Source organism: Colletotrichum scovillei (assembly GCF_011075155.1).
Source record: "Colletotrichum scovillei strain TJNH1 chromosome Unknown Contig00009, whole genome shotgun sequence".
Lineage (NCBI taxonomy): Eukaryota > Fungi > Ascomycota > Sordariomycetes > Glomerellales > Glomerellaceae > Colletotrichum > Colletotrichum scovillei.
Genome location: NW_023336267.1, coordinates 4,231,083 through 4,247,964, shown reverse-complemented (window position 1 = coordinate 4,247,964; position 16,882 = coordinate 4,231,083). Strand labels below are relative to the sequence as shown.

Sequence of the window (16,882 nt, the reverse complement as noted above, 5' to 3'; positions counted from 1 at the left end):
CTGCCCGAGCCTCACCGCAGATGGGGGGGACCCCTTTCAGATGTATCTTTTCTCTTGTTCAAGGTGACACAGTACTTAAGCTAATCCACCTACCTGAATGGGACCTGGAAGTAGACCCCCGAACGGTGGCTGAGAATACTCGAGTCCCGTCCGTATTCGCCCAAATAATCGACCCTCAGCACTCCTCGAGGTCCACCACAGACGAACGTTCAATTCTAGCGTACGGAGTCCAGTCAACTTTTGGGGGCCAGGGGGAGGCAAAAGGTGAGGGACCGGGCCAACCACTGATAGCTTAGCGCGCCGCTGCGGAACGGGATCGCTCTCTGTTTCGGGGGGCTGCACGAGGGGGGCGGCGTCTTGCAAAGTTGCAAGTCTGGATGCCGTGAGTTCCTGAGTTCCTCACCCGGAGCGCAGGACAGTGGACTTGCCAGCCCCAAATGCCATCAATGACAGGGGGGGCTCTCCTCTGAAAATGCCAGCCAGTCACGCCAGTCTGGAAGGGCCAGCCAAAAGGAAATTGCTGGGATCGACACGGCAGGGAAGCTGATGTTTCTTAATAATTGCCCACCACTTCCCACACCTTTTCCAGCCTCTTCAACGCCTTTTGCTGCCTCTGACACTCTCGCTAAGTCACTCTGATCAGGTGCGTGTCCAGAAAAACATGTCAATGTGCGGACAATAATATCAGATACGACGGCACTGTCCTAAAGCTTTCTATCTTGGGACGAGGAGTCTCCAATAGCATCTCGTTGTCCGCTTTGTGAGCTTCAATCTCGTCAAAACGAGAGCTTGAATTGCCCTTTCTGAGTAATCCCGATCCTCGTCCGATCTTTGGAAGTTTGGGGCATCCTTTACCTAACCATCTCATGTGAGCAATAGCCAACAATGATATGAACTTACTGTTCAGCCGTCGCTACATAGTATTATTTGTTTATCTGCCATCTTGGCTTTTTTGTTTTGTGGATGTGTGCGCGTCTTCCGAGACGACCTTGTCTTTAAAGAGTTTCGTTCAGTCCAACAGCCGCTGCCCCTGCAGCACAAGTTTCTTGGATGGCTTGGAAAGTTGGACTGGCTAGATGGTTGGCCATCCGAGGCAAAGCATTTGTGCGAGGTGGTTACTTCTCCAGTACTTGCTCTTCACCACTGTTTAGCTGTGTACACTGAGTAGACTCTGGGTAGCGCCAGCCTTTCCTCGTTGGAACGTTATGATCTGCGCATCTCTCGCGCCGTTGCAATCGGGGGTAGATCTTTTCAACCCCTGGTGCCCTTCCCCCTTTTTCCAACTCTAAGAAGGCCGGCCGGCCGCCCGCAGACCCGGCGTTACGCCGCCTGTTTGTTGGTCGGGTTGCACCCGGGTTCGGGGGACAACGGCACCGAGGCCGGTTTCCTCACTCATCGTCGGGGCTTAGCAGTCACCATGCTTCTGCTGCCTTGAGGTTTGATCAGTGTTGGGTTCGGTCAATTTGATCCGAATGTTATCATTGGCAGCAATCCATACGGGGTCTTCCTGGGTCTCAAATGGCTCGTCTGGTATGCCAGGCACGCTTGGATCCTATTTTTACCAGCCTCGGACCAAGCACCGGTTGGTGTCTTGGTGCGGATGAACTGGAATGCAACCTAGACCTCTTATATCGGCTGCCCCAAGTTTTTTGTGCAAGCTGAGCCACAAGCAGAAATGTCGCAGGTCGCGGGACTTGTCGTGGTGATACCCTGATGTAAAACAGATGAGCAGGACTCATCACATTTGTTACTTGACGTTTGATGTTTCGCAGTGCTCTACTTTCGATGTTGATTCAAATACTGTCCATTCATCCCTCACTTACCTACAAAAGACACTGCTTAATGTCCCTCCTGATATATCGTGCTCGAGACGGGGAGATTATTGTTCTGCCAATCTGAAGAGCCAGACAGCTACTCTGGTTCACATTTTCTAAAGCACTCTGTTAAACAATGAGATTCGAGTCCCAGCGTAAATCAACATCTGCCCGGTCAGTTGAGGCTTTAAAGCCCCAATACCTCACATTGACACGTGCATTCTCGGCAGACCAGCCACGTGGAGGAGCGACAGCCTCTAGAAATCAGAATGCCATGTGTTGGCAGTGACTGAGTTGTTTGACGTGAGCCACAAGTGCCTTCCGGCCATCACAGGTCTATTATGAGAGGAGGAGAGCAGTTGGCAGAGTTCTGCATGAGAAACCTGTCGATGAAGGCATTGCTTCCCCAAAGGCGATGGAGAAATTTTCATTCAATCTACCGCTGGCCAGACCCTCCGACTTTTGCGCATCATCAACACTGCACACGTTTATTGACGTTGTGAAGTGGGAACAATAGTCTAGTAGTCTCCAGTCGTTAGAAGCCCCGTTGCTAAGGTATTAAGAGTCCACTTGTTTGACGCTGAATGCTGTCATAAATCTCCAGTACGTAAAGTGCTATCCTGTAAGAAGATGGAAAGTCTTCCTTTGCCAAATATACATTCGCGAAGGAACCTTATACAACCTTATGAGTAAGATGGTGATTGGGCAAAATGAAATGCACAAGGTATCTTACGGATTGCTGCTCATTCATGATCTGATTGTATTGACTTTGTGGTACCAGGTATCAGTGCAGCATTACGATTGTGTTGGCCTGCCTGCCTTGCCATGCCTTACCTTAGGTAATGGAAGGCAAAGGCAGAAACTGTTTCCAGAAGCGAGTGGAATATTTAGATTTATTAGGTACCTGGTCGCCTTGCGGCGTGGTACGTACCATTGACAAAGATGCTGATGATGCCGCCTCCACACTGCCGCCTGCGTCCCGCCAACAAAATCTAAGTTGAACCGTGCACTCTCCTCCCCGCTATCCTCCCGTCATAGGCAAGGTAAGAACGAAGGTAGACAAACAACCGCGGTCACTGTGTCTACACACAACTAGCACTGCTGATCAGATGGATAAACACGATCAAAAGACAGTGCGAAGCCGGCGGAGATGTCCAGCCCAGCAACTGCCCGCCTGCTCCTCCCACCTTTGGTTGTCTGACCGCTCGCAAGGCGGCAGACCACCACCCGTACATGACCTCCAACCAAACAGTGACTGAGCCGTACCTTACGCCTAGCAAGCTGGCAAAGCTACCTCTACCTACCTTGCTATTACGCAAAGGGCCCACTGTAACCGCACCTACCTTTCCTTGCCGATTTGACATCTGCAACTTCTTTTTCCACCTCACTCTCCAACATCCCATCCCGCCTTCCGCCTTCCACCTTACCTTCAACACCAGGCACTCGTTGCGATCGACGGCTTGATCTCACCGCCTGCTACTCGCGAGGATTTTACGATCTTGCATCTGAGCGACACGCACTTTTAACACGACGACCCGAACAGACATTGCTTGGCAAAGCTATTGTCACGGAAGCCCGTGAGGACGACCTGCACCCGGCCTCGCACTTCTGTGCCTTTCTACCCAAAGCTTTCTCGTCATCGCCTGTTCGATTTCTTGTTACCTTTTGACCACACACCAGACCGTCGACCTCTTCCTCTACACGACTGTATAATACCGTAAAGGGATACCCTCTTTTGCGACGCGTCTGTTCCGTTTGCGCAAACGTCTACGAGATACCCTGCTGCGCTATCTAGACCTTCACACTCCGACGCGGGCTAGCTAGCAAGGCTGCACATATGAACCTGCGGCCCTGCCGCGCTCGCCCACGATGGGGAAGATAACGAAGCAGATGCAGCCCAAGCATGCCGAGACTCTGGTAAGCCATCTCTCTGCCCGTCTTCTCTTCTTGTACAAATCAGGCCAGTGTTACTAACCAGTTTCCTAGTCTCCATGGCTCAAGGACTTTGTCACATCGGCATGCTCCACACCCTTGCCTCTCCTTCCAGACCACCTTCACAAGTTCCCGACAAGATGGCCTTACCCGAGAGGTGATTTATACCACTGGATCCCTCTTCTTAACCGATTCGACGACATCTTGGACTGCTTCTGCACCACCTACAACCTGGAACAGGGCCCTCAGAACCGCGATTTCGGCCGCGACCTGCTCCTCAACCAAGGCGCCAAGACTGAACAATATGGTGACCAGACCTGGGACAATGATGGCCTTGTCAAGTTGGGCTACAATGCAGATGGAGATAGGCAGCTGGTCGAGGCTGTCCTCAAGTTCACCCGTATACTCCTGCAGCACTGCGGCAACCGAAGCATCTACTCTAGTAGCATGGTCCTGAACAAGCTGCTCAACACTACAGTTCTGTCGCTTCTTCTTGCAACTCTGCAGGTCAGCGCCGAGTTGGCCCAGCGCTACCAAGCTTCTGTCAAGAGAATAGGAAGCGCCTCCCGCACAGTGAGCACTGCTCTGCTGAGCAATCACTACCAGATCGACCTCGACCGCGTGAACAGCGTGGCTCTGCCCTTCGCCAAGACTCCGATCGTCAGTCTTTCAGATTCGCTGGCTACAGCTACGCCCACGTCGAATGCCAAGGGCAAGGAAAAGCCTCAGGTCCCGAGCCATAAAAACGCCGCAGCCATGTTTGCGAACGACTTGGGATCCATTCTTACACCCGACAATGGGCGCTGGAATGGATGGGGAGATATCAAGATCACCTATACCGTGGCCTCCACCTCAAAGGACCACCCTGTCTCGACGGCTCATGATCGCATTGGTTCCAACATGCCCTCTACTCCGACCCCTCTGAGGCGCAGCACGACAGCCGGCTCTCAGCATAACACTCCAAGATCCGCTCGTCAGGCCGGCGTTGACGAGGCTTCGCCATTGAGTACACGAAGTCCCATCGTCGCCAATGACCATACCAAGTCGAGTCAGCGAATCTTTGATTTGCCGCAATCAGTCGTTGCCTCCACACCCATCTACGAGCTTCTTGCACGATGTCCTGCGGATATGCCCGCCTCAGCCAAATACGAGATTCTCAACCGTCTGAGAGTAGCCAAGGCCCTTCTTGGGGGTGCAGAGTCTAGACAGGAAGCACTTGCCGTACGTCTACTCGCCATCACAAACCTGGCCTTCATCCATCCGGAGACGACCTTCGTCGAGAAGGTTCTGCGTCATGACAACGACGAGACACGACGCTATCAGTTGGCTTATCAACTGGCGGAACTCATTCACCCGCCGGCCGATGGCTCCATTCAAGTTCCGCTGTGGCTTCAGTCAATTGTCTTGGGCCTCCTTGAGGTCATCTCAAACTATGCTGCAAGGTACCAAGATGTTTTGTCGGCCCTGAATGCGAATGTCAACCACGGAATTCTCCTATACGTCATCCGAAAGGCTGTTGCAGGGATGAAGACCAGTGAACCCGACCGCGGTATTCATACTACAGAAGTCGACGAGTGGCGTACCAGTCTTTTCTCTTTGACGACTCACCTGGCCATGTCCACTAGAATCGGAGCTGAGATGGTGACGGCCGGACTGATGGATATCCTGGTGGAGATTCTGAAAATCAGGTCTGATGTCGCCCAGCGCAACCAGTCCATGATTCTGGCTTTCCTCGACGGACTGATTTGGACGTATCAGAATGCCTTCCAGTCGTTCTTCAGCGGATCCGGTCTTGATGCCATCTCCGAACTCCTTGTCACAACGGTGGCCGAATCAAAGCAACTTGTGCAAGCTGGACAGGGCAACACACCCGAACACTATTGCCAGGTTGTTGACTATGAGATCCCCTACAATCAACAGCAGACCCTGAAATGGGTTCTCAAGTTTGTCCATCACATGATGACAAACTCTTACACCTATGGCGGAAACACTGATCGGCTTCTGCGTAACCTCGTTGACAAATCGGAGCTGTTGGCCAGCTTGCGAGACATTATGCAGAATACCAAGCGCTATGGATCCGTCTTGTGGACGACTACTGTCACGGTGCTCAGCGACTTTATCAACAATGACCCTACAAGCTTCGCTGCCATTTCTGAGTCTGGAATCATCGTCGCCTATTTGGAAGCCATCACTGGCCATCCAGTCACCTCTCAGCCCACCATCGCACCTTCGCAGGACGCTGAGGAGCAAGCGACAGACACCGCTGATCCTAGTGACAACAATGGCGAGAACAACACTGATCGAGACAACAGAGACCGCGACGAGGATGACGAAGGCAGCCCTGAATCCTCTAATGCTTCCATTCAGATCGACGCTGATACTCGGCCTCATCCGCCCCCTGAGGAAGAAATTGCCCAATCGCATGAGCGTCGCCCTCTGGCCCAGGGCATCTTGCCAACATCCGACGCCATCAATGTTGTCCCGCAGGTTCTCAACTCCATTTGCTTGAATAACGCAGGCATGAAGATGGTGGCCTCCTCTCGCGCTCTTGAGTCGTTCCTCGAAATCTTCGAGAGCCCTGCCCACGTCAATACCATGGAAACCGATCCTCATCTCGCTAGCAATGTGGGCGCTAGCTTTGACGAACTCGCCCGACATCACCCTAACTTGAGGCGTCCGATTTCAAATGCTGTGATCGACATGGTTGCTAGGGTCAGATCCTTCGGTATTTACAAGGCCAAGACTGCTGGCTGGGGTGCGAAACTGTACATCAGTGATGGTTCACAGAACCCTCCTTCAGCGGATGAGAAGTACAAGGATCTGGTACTGCACCCAACCACTGAATTAGGTACAGGAGGTAAAGGAAAGGGGAGGGGCGACAATCTTGACGTCGAGATGTCTGATGCTACAGAAATTACGGCTCAGAAGGGAGCTCTGGGTACCGATGAGCCGTCCACTTCTGCGACAGCTTACAACGACATAACGCCCTACGTCTATGCCTTGTCAAGCTTCCTTTCAGCTTACCTCAACAATAATACGCTCAAGGCTTACTTCATTACCCATGGAGGGCTTGAGCTACTACTAGACGTCGCAGAACTGCCCAGTCTGCCGCATGACTTTTGCGACTCCCACGCAGCCCGAACCCTGCACCTGGTCATTTCCCAGCTTGTCGAACAGTCTCCGGTTCTCGGCTTGCCCTCCCTCCTCAGGCGCGCACAGGCTTCGGTCGATACACTCAAACCTTTGGCTGAGTACAAGAATGACTCTCCCTACTTTCACCCTTTCCTCGGCCTCGACGGCAGAATGACCCTCGATGAAGTACGTAGCCTTGACCCGTCGGTGCAAGAACGCATTTTCAATGGCAACAAAATGGTCAAGGCACTCCTTACTGCGCAGTCGCTGATCAAGACACTGTACGAATGTTTCACATCTTCACCACGCTCCAACTCAGTTCAGCTGTATCCCATCAATGTCTTTGACTACTATCTTGAATTGGTCAAATCACTGGGGCCGCTTCTGAAGGCTGTTCTGGCAGAAGAGGGTGCTGGGCATAACGTGCTTCCCCAACACTGGTGGGCTAAGCGGCCAGCTCCTGGGAGTGACGTCATGGTTTCCATCACCGGGGCCGCTGGAGTTCAGAATGTTGGCGAGGGCGAAGGTGAGAATGAGGCAACATCAGCCCCGGCCGAGCCGTCGGATTCTGCGCCGGGTGCTGCTGTGCCTGCTACGCTTCCTGGCACTCAGCTCAAGACACCAACCAAACAAGAACAAGCAACGTTCCGGTACAAAAATTACGAGACCCTTCGCATCCTACTCCACTCAATGGTTCCGTCGACCTTTCCCTTCTTCCAGCAACTTGGCAAAGCTCTCTTCCCAAGGCGTGAACGCGATGCTTATTCACGTCCAAAGCACATTGATATCGCCAGAGAGTTGTCAGGGACGATCCTGGCGCAGCTGGCTCCTTCAGTTGACCCTGCTGAGCCTACAGGCAAGGAGTACCACTACTGGATCATCATGCTTCACACATTGACAGAGATGTTGATGGACAACACTCGAGCATCAGGGGAACGTTCATCAGTCCAGGTCGTCATCCCGGTGCTTGTTGCTTTCCTTGATCAGGGTGGTTTCCAGGTTCTCACGACCATGGTGCGTCGGTTTTCGGCCGAGATCTGCAAAGACGCTGGAGACTCAGACGTAGGGGCCACTGCCAGCGCTCGTGTTGCCTCGTTCGGCCTCGGAAAGATCTTCGAGTTCTTTGCTGCTCTTGTCAACGGTAAGAACATTTCCGACTCGACCGCACAGTTTGGCCTCCTGCCTCGTTCAGCCGAGAGACGCCCAGACACACCGATATCTCACCAAATTGTTGTTGAAGTGCGAATGGCTGTCCTCCCTGTCATCCGTGAGATCTGGGAGTCAACATTGATCGAGAAGTTGCGACCGGAGGCAGTAGCAAAGGTGATTGAGATCCTCAAGATCATATCTGCGGGTGACCAAGAACCATCTCGGAACACCCCAGCTGTCGAGCTGTTCAAGAAATCGACAGTCTTGTTCAACTGGCAGGCCCATACCCCTCTGATCGGTCTGCTTCAAGAGGATGGGGCAGACCTCGAGTTGGCCCGCGAAGCTGTCTTCAGAGCCAACTGGAACCAACCTTCTGCGACGGAGTACTGCCGTTCTCACAAGGCTGGCAAAGCCGGTCAAAGGAACCCGGTCCCGCCCGAAGATGCCTACAATCCCGAACGCCCTGAGCCAACAAACCCTGCCAGTCAGTCGGACAACACGGTGCCGGTACCTGCTGCACCCGCTGATGCCGATGCCATGGCGGTTGACGTGGCGCCGGAATTCGTCACCCCAGAGCTGGACCGTCTGCTAGGTGATGCCGTACGGGCCGACCTGGGAAACAGAGCATCTGAGTGGAATGGCAACAGCGACGGACGTCCTGCTATAGCTGGCGAAGCCCAAGCGAGGCCCGATACCTCCACGCCAGCAGCTACTACCGAAGAACAGGCCCGCGCTAGCACCGAAACTCAGACGACAAGCAAGGAGAAACTCGACGAAGAACGATCAAAATTGCGAGACAATCTCATCGACAGGTCTCTCGATGTTGTCAGGGCTCATCCCCACTCGGCCATCGAGCTGTCTGAGCTCATTAGCGCCATGGTATTCCGTCAGCCGAACGACGAGGCTCGGGATGAGGTCGGTGCGACGCTGGCAAATGCGTTGACCTCCCTGTCATTCGACGACAGCGATTCCAAGTCGAATGGCACCAGCATTGCTGCTTATGCCCATCTTCTGGCTCTGCTTATGCAAGACAAGAGTTTCTTCAAATGCAACATTGACACTCTGAGAGAGAAGGTGGACGAGTACATATCTTTCCTCGACTTGAAGGGGTCGTCGACTTCAAACAAAGAGCTTCCTCCCTGGATTCCGTACATCCTGTTGATCGTCGAGCTTCTGCTGTCATACGATGAGCAGCCTATTGAAGCGCAATGGAAACCTCCAAGCAATGACAACGAGACGATTGCGCCTGCTGTGCTTCCTCAACGCAACTTGATTGTTTCTGATGAACAGCGAAATAGGCTTCTGGATGTAATTCTGGAGCTGCTTCCCGGCCTCGGGAAGGAGGAGACACTCGCAACCTCTGTACTTCGTGTCATCGTCATCTTGACACGCAAGCCCGCCATGGCGCAAAAGGTTGGAGACAAACATAACCTCGGGAGACTGTTTGCCATGGCCAAACAGCTTGCGGGTGTTGGTTCAGCACGATTGAAAGAAAGCAAAACGACAGGCAGCATCATGTCTATCCTGAGACACATTGTCGAAGACGAGGAGACACTGAAGCAAATCATGCGAGCTGAGATTCGTAACCTATTTGACAACCCTCAACGAACTCAGAGAAACCTAGATCTCAGCACATATCTGCGTAACATGGCACCTCTTGCTTTGCGATCCCCAGATCTATTCGTCGAAATCACCAATGAGATGACCAAGTTGTCTCGTTGGACTCCTGGGAGCGAGGGTAGCAGCCGTGCCCAACAATTGGCGCTCAAGGAGCCCGACTCTGATTCCAGAACCAAAGCCCACGAGGAAGAGGCGAGCGTCGAGCCGGCTGTGCAGGCCACGGAGGACTTGTCTATCCATGATGTCAAGCAATCCACAGAAACGGACGACAAGGAAATGGCAGATGCGCCTAAGCAAGTAGCTGAGCTGAAACGGCCGGTTGTCGAGAATCCCCATGGCATCATTTACTTCCTCCTGTGCGAGCTGCTCAAATTCAGAGAAGTGGATGACAATGAGCCTCCACAGGTCTCGAAGGACACGGAGAGCGTTGCGCCGTCAGGAGGCGCTCCCACGGAAGGCGCCTCTAAAGAGGCAACGCCAGACAACCAGGATGCAGCCGATAATAAGGACAAGGATAAAAAGTCCACAAAGCCGGTTTTTAGGGCCGAGGATCATCCACACTTCATCTACCGGTGCTTCCTGCTCAACTGCCTCGCAGAGCTCCTCCAGAGTTACAATCAGACCAAGGTGGAGTTCATCAACTTCAAGCGTAGCATCTCGTTGCAAACGAACACGCCCGTCAAGCCTCGATCGAATGTACTCAACTATCTCATCCACGACCTCTTGTGCCAAGGCAACCTCAGCGACAATGCAGACAGCATTGTAGCGAAGAAGAAAGCCGCCACCTCTGCCCAAGCCCAACAAGTTCTCGTTGCGCTTGTAGCCAAGACAGGGGAAAGGGTCATTGACAAGACACGAGATCGCTTTGAATACGACGACGAGCCCGATCTGCTTTTTGTTCGGAAATTTGTCTTGGACACTATTCTCAAGGCATACGAGCGCGCCGCCACACCCGAAGAGCCTGTTGACACTCGCTACCTGAAGATGCAGTGTCTCGCCGAGCTGATGAATCATATCATTGGCGAGAAGGACAAGGAAACAACATCTCAACGGGCACTTGACTCCCCCCAAGGACGATCGCAAGCACAGTTACGCAGGATGATGTACGAGAAGGGCTACCTCGACAAGTTGACTTCCTCTATCGCCGAAGTCGACCTGAGCCATGCTGGTGTCAAGAGGGCCATTAAGTATGTCCTCAGAGTTCTGCGCGTTCTGACAGATACCGCCAAAGAATTGAGCCGCTCCCATGTCCTTCCCTCGACATCTCTTCCCGAGAACGCCGAAGACGACATCATCTCGACATCTTCGATGTCTGACATGGATGACGATCGCGAAGAAACGCCGGATCTCTACCGTAACTCTACTCTTGGTATGCTCGAGCCTCGTGGAAGCGATGACGAGTCCGACGACGAGGACGGTATGTATCATGCACTGGACTTGACTTACATGCCACCACTAACTCAAGGTGTAGAGGACGACGACGAAGAGATGTACGACGACGACTATGGCGACGAGCTTGATTATGGCGAAGAAGAAGTATCGGATGATGGTGAAGATGGCGTCAGTGACGAAGACGAAGAATTGGGTGAGATGGGTCACATCGAGGGTCTTCATGGGGATCCTGGTGTCGTTGAGGTCATCATGGGAGACGAAGATGATGACATGGATGAGGACGATGACGACAGCGAGGATGACGAAATGGATTCCGACGACATGGATGAGATGGAAGAGCACCTCGACGTTGTGGAAGAAATTGTCGACGAAGACGGCAACCCTCTGGAGGATGATGGCGCCTCGGATTGGGAGAGTGAATCAGAGGAAGAGGAAGAGGAAGACGACGAAGACATTGATTATGAGGCGGAAGCTCAGGACCGCGAAGAGGCTCACGTTCATGGTATGGAGTCTGAGGACATGATCGAAAACCTGGCCCGAGCAGTCATGGACCCCGAAGACTACGACGGCGACGACATGGATGATCTTGGAGATCACTACATTGACGATGGTCGTGATGAAGATGGTAGGTCCAGACAACTTGGCCTATTTTTCTGCAATATTCTAACACAAGGCGTAGACGATGAAGATGATGATGAAGACATGGAAGAAGACGAGCTCATCTATGACGAGGCCTACCCTCGTAAGTATTTGTCGCTGTCCACGAACGCTACGATTACTAACACTCATCTAGACGACCACCAATCTTCCAACCTCCCTTCTGCTCTCGGATGGGATACTTTGGTCGTCGAGCCATTCGGAGGCCAGCCTCAACACGCTCATCGCCATCGTCATGGACACCGTAGCCCATTCCCCCCCGGTTTCATGGTTGGCGGTGGCCGCGATCCTCTTGGCGGTATGTTCTCCTCCGTTGACGCAGTCTATCAGCAGAACGAACAGCTGACAGGCCCTGCAGATTTCCGAAGCTACTTCTCTCCCCGCCACAGACCGAATGCCGTGCCTAACAATGCCGACGACGGGGTCAATCCTCTTCTGCGCCGAAACGGCCAGGGCCGTGAAGCATCACCCCGCCCTGCGCCGGGTTCTGGTATGATTGGCTTGCGTCTGCCTCCTGAAATCTTTGGTCCGGGTGTACAGCATTTGTCTAACAGCCCAATCGCTATTCTCAACGATCTCGTCGCGTCTCTTCCGGTCATGCGACACGGTCAATCTGCCGTCCACTTGTCCATTACTCAAAATGGACGCGGCGAAGTCAGGGAGTACCATGTTGCCCCTCGCGAGTCTCGGGCAGACAGCCGTCGTGAGACGACTTACCACGAGCCTCAACAGGCCGTCGCCTTTACCCCCGAATCGACATTCGAGCGTTACCAAGAAGAAGCTCGCATGGTTTTCGGCGGGGCTCACTTCATCGAGAAAGCACAGAAGCTCGTCAATATCCTTCTCTCCAAGCTGGTTCCTCCCGCAATGGAGTATGAGAAGAAGCTCAAGGCCGAAGAAGAGGAGCGACGTAAGGTGCGAGAAGAGGAGCGCAGAAAGTTTGAAGAGGAAGCTCGGAGGCTCTTGGAGGCCAAGGAAGCCAACGAAAAGGCAGCCCGTGAAAAGAAAGAAGCGGAAGAGCGCGAAGAACAAGAGCGTGCCGCTGCGGAGGCCGCTGCTGCCGCCGGAGAGCGTGATTTGGCATCAACCCAAGAAAGCCACACTGACAATGCTGGCTCGCAAGCCATGGAAGGGGTCGAAACACAAGAGCCGTCTACGGCCTTGGCCGAAGACACGGCAGACGACGCTAGTCGCGTCATGACAACTATCCGTGGAGAGGAAGTCGACGTCACTGAACTCGGTATTGACCCTGATTATTTGGCGGCTCTACCAGAGGAATTCAGAGAAGAAGTCATCGCACAAACGGTCAGCACCAGAAGATCTCAAGCTCGAGAGGAGGCTGCCACTGGCGAACAGGGCGAAGTCTTCCAAGAGTTCCTCGACGCTCTCCCGGAGGATCTGCGACTAGAAATCGTTCAACAAGAACGTCAGGATGCGCGCCGGCGAGAGAGAGATGAGCAGCGCCGCCAGGCGACAACCGCGGGCCAAGACCAGATCGCAGTGGATATGGACCCGGCAAGCATCCTTTTGACATTCCCTCCTGAGTTGCGACAGCAGGTTCTCATGGATCAAGGAGAGGACATAATGGACCACTTGCCTCCTGAAATGGCCGCTCAGGCCCGTCTGCTCGCCCAGCAACACAGCGCTCACCCTGCTGTCACAGGCAGAAGCCCTCCTGTCGTTGCTCGACGACCAGGTGCTCCGCCTGTCGAATCCGGAGAAAACAATGAGAACAAGGTACAGCGGCGGACAGTTGTGCAGATGCTGGACAAGCCAGGAGTTGCTACTCTGCTTCGGCTCATGTTCATTTCCCAGATCGGCTCTATCCGCAACTACCTCTTCAGTGTTCTGGCCGACGTCTGCGAAAACCGCCAAAATCGCCTCGAAGTAATCAGCACCATTCTCTCGATTCTACAAGAAGGAAGCACAGATATGGAAGCTGTTGAGCGCAGCTTCAGCCAACTCTCTGTGAAGGCCAAGAAGTCTAAGGATAAGGACGCAGACCCCAAGACCCCTCAGAACCTTAAGCGGACTCTGACGTCGCTGAGCGCTGCTGCGCATCAGCAGTCCAACTCGGAGATATCACCACTCATGGTCGTCCACCAGTGCTTGGATCTTCTGCAAGATCTCTCCACCAAGAACCCTCACATCCCCATGCTCTTCCTAACAGAGCATGAGGCGGTCGGATCTTCCCTCAAGCGTACACTCAGCCGCAAGGGCAAGGCCAAAGACTCCAAGGCCCACAAGTATGCAATCAACTCACTCCTCACTCTTCTCGACAGAGATTTGGTAATGGAGAGCTCGGTGGTTATGGCCTACCTCGCCGATTTACTGAATAAGATCACGGTACCACTGGCTACGATGGAGCGACGCCGTCGGGAAGCGCTAGAGAAGGCTGCTCGGGAGGCCAAGAAGAAGGCAGCGGAAAGTGCAGCGGAAGCCAATCCCGCTTCGGCCTCAGCCGCCCAACCTGCTGAGAACGCAAACGTCGAGACTGCCGCCGACGTGGAAGCCCAGGAGCCCAAGGGTGAAAGTGCCGAGAATGCGAAGACCACCGACAAGTCGACAACCCAAAAAGCGCCGCGCCAAATGCAGGTTCCGATCATCCCGCCGCACAATCTTACCCTTGTGGTCAAGATCTTTGTTGCTCGGGAATGTAGCTCCAAGACGTTCCAAAACACCATCTCAGCTATCAAGAACTTGTCTGCTATTCCAGGCGCCAAGGCAACATTTGGACAGGAACTAGTCCGTCAAGCTCGTGTCTTGAGTGAGAACATTGTCGCGGATCTCGATGAGCTGCTTCCTCATATTGAGAAGGCTACGTCGGGAACCGAGATTCAAGGTGTTGCGCTTGCCAAGTTTTCTCCCGGTGCTTCTGAGCAGAACAAGCTCCTCCGTGTCCTCACGGCGCTCGATCACCTATTCGACAACAAGAAGAAGAGTGACAAGGCGGACGAAGATGCCGAGACCAGCATCAACGAAAAGCAGGATCTCGTTACTTCACTGTACCACAACTCGACCTTCTCCATGATGTGGGAGAAACTGAGCGCCTGCCTCAGCGCTATCCGTGAGCGGGAGAACATGGTTAACGTAGCGACGATCCTTCTGCCACTGATAGAATCACTCATGGTCGTCTGCAAGAATACCGCTATGAACGACGACTCACAGACTCAGAACCAGACAAGCAAGGAGATGCTGTTATCAAGCCCGCCCCCGGAGAATCGCATGGCCGGCCTCTTCTTCACCTTCACCGAGGACCACCGTCGCATCCTCAATGAGCTGGTCCGCAACAGTCCGAAGCTCATGTCCGGAACGTTTTCGCTTCTGGTCAAGAATCCAAAGGTTCTCGAGTTCGACAACAAGCGCAATTACTTCAACCGTAGTGTTCACAGCCGTTCCAGTAACAATCAACGGCCGTCGTTCCCTGCATTGCAGCTCTCAGTACGTCGCGAGCATGTGTTCCACGACTCCTTCAAGTCGCTTTACTTCAAGACCGGCGACGAGATGAAGTATGGCAAGCTCAACATTCGCTTCCACAATGAGGAGGGTGTCGACGCCGGAGGTGTAACCCGCGAGTGGTTCCAGGTTTTGTCCAGGCAAATGTTCGATGCCAACTATGCTCTCTTCATTCCGGTCTCCTCTGACCGTACCACATTCCACCCCAACAAGTTGAGTGGCATCAACGACGAGCATCTCATGTTCTTCAAGTTCATTGGTCGTATCATCGGAAAGGCCTTGTATGAGGGTCGGGTTCTCGACTGTTACTTCAGCCGCGCTGTGTACAAGCGTATTCTCGGCAAGTCGGTATCCGTCAAGGACATGGAATCTTTCGATCCGGATTACTACAAGTCTTTGGTGTGGATGCTCGATAATGACATCACGGACATCATCACAGAGACGTTCTCGGTGGAAGACGATGAGTTTGGCGTGACTCGTACTGTTGACCTTTGCCCCGGCGGTCGTGACATCGCCGTCACCGAGGAAAACAAGCATGACTACGTGCGATTGGTGGTGGAGCACAAGCTGCTGTCATCTGTTAAGGAACAGATGGAACACTTCTTGAAGGGTAAGTCAGATCACCCAAGCAAGACTGGAAAAAGAAGTCATTTTGCTAACTATTGTACTAGGATTCCATGATATCATTCCCGCGGATCTCATCTCCATTTTCAACGAGCAGGAGTTGGAACTTCTCATCTCCGGCTTGCCCGACATTGACGTTGACGACTGGAAGAGCAACACGGAATACCACAACTACACTCCGTCATCACCGCAGATCCAATGGTTCTGGCGAGCGATCCGTTCATTCGACAAGGAGGAGCGCGCCAAGCTATTGCAGTTCGTGACTGGAACCAGTAAGGTGCCTCTCAATGGATTCAAGGAGCTGGAGGGTATGAATGGTATCAACCGCTTCAACATCCATCGAGACTATGGCAACAAGGAGCGCCTTCCCAGTTCGCACACATGCTTCAACCGTACGTGATCCCTTGGAACCAAGTTTGAAATGCATCCACTAACCAATTGTCTCAGAGCTTGATCTCCCTGAATACGAGAACTACGAAATGCTTCGTCAACAACTCATGAAGGCCATCACAGCAGGAAGCGACTACTTCGGCTTTGCATAAGAAGGGAGCGAGCAAACATAGACAGTTTTGCGATTACGTCAGCATTTGCATTATGGATGGTAGGCGACACAGGACATTGGTATGAGGGTGACGGGCGTGATTTTTGAGTGGGAGGGCATTGTGAATAAATGCCGAACCACATGTACATACTTATGGCGACTCTTCCGGCCTTGGCCTAGGAAGTACCAGGTCAGGTCTGCTTGCGTTCATCCTCTTTCGATTTTGAGGCCTTTTCATATTACGCATCGTCGGTTGGTCCTATGCGGAGTGCAGGCCGCTTGGAACTTCAGCTGGCTGATGATGGTATGGAGGTCCAGTATGTAGAGTATCCAATTCGAAGCTCGTCAGATGATTATGAACACATGAATACTAAAGGGGAAAGTCCAAATGAACATTCTGTCTTGGCTCCGTGGCTTGCTCTTGGGTAGGCTGTGGGCCAAAATAGAAATATTCTATAGGTAATTGGCAAACTGAACCATAGACAGCACTAAACTGGTGCATCTAGGTCATGCATTGCGGCTGTTATAGGTGTTGGTCCAACTATCAATCCACTCCGAATTCTAT

At 53.0% G+C, this 16,882-nt stretch overlaps 1 protein-coding gene across 1 annotated transcript; it reads left to right on the top strand.

Moving 5' to 3' along the window:
- The first annotated feature begins 3,059 nt into the window (after window positions 1–3,059).
- HER10_EVM0009247 (HECT-domain-containing protein) lies at window positions 3,060–16,696 on the top strand. Its single transcript, XM_035478738.1, has 8 exons — window positions 3,060–3,731; window positions 3,801–11,064; window positions 11,119–11,664; window positions 11,719–11,781; window positions 11,833–11,994; window positions 12,055–15,762; window positions 15,824–16,168; window positions 16,224–16,696. The coding sequence occupies exons 1-8, from the start codon at window positions 3,684–3,686 to the stop codon at window positions 16,316–16,318; spliced, it is 12,231 nt and encodes a 4,076-aa protein (XP_035329832.1). The 5' UTR covers window positions 3,060–3,683; the 3' UTR covers window positions 16,319–16,696.
- The last annotated feature ends 186 nt before the right edge of the window (window positions 16,697–16,882 follow it).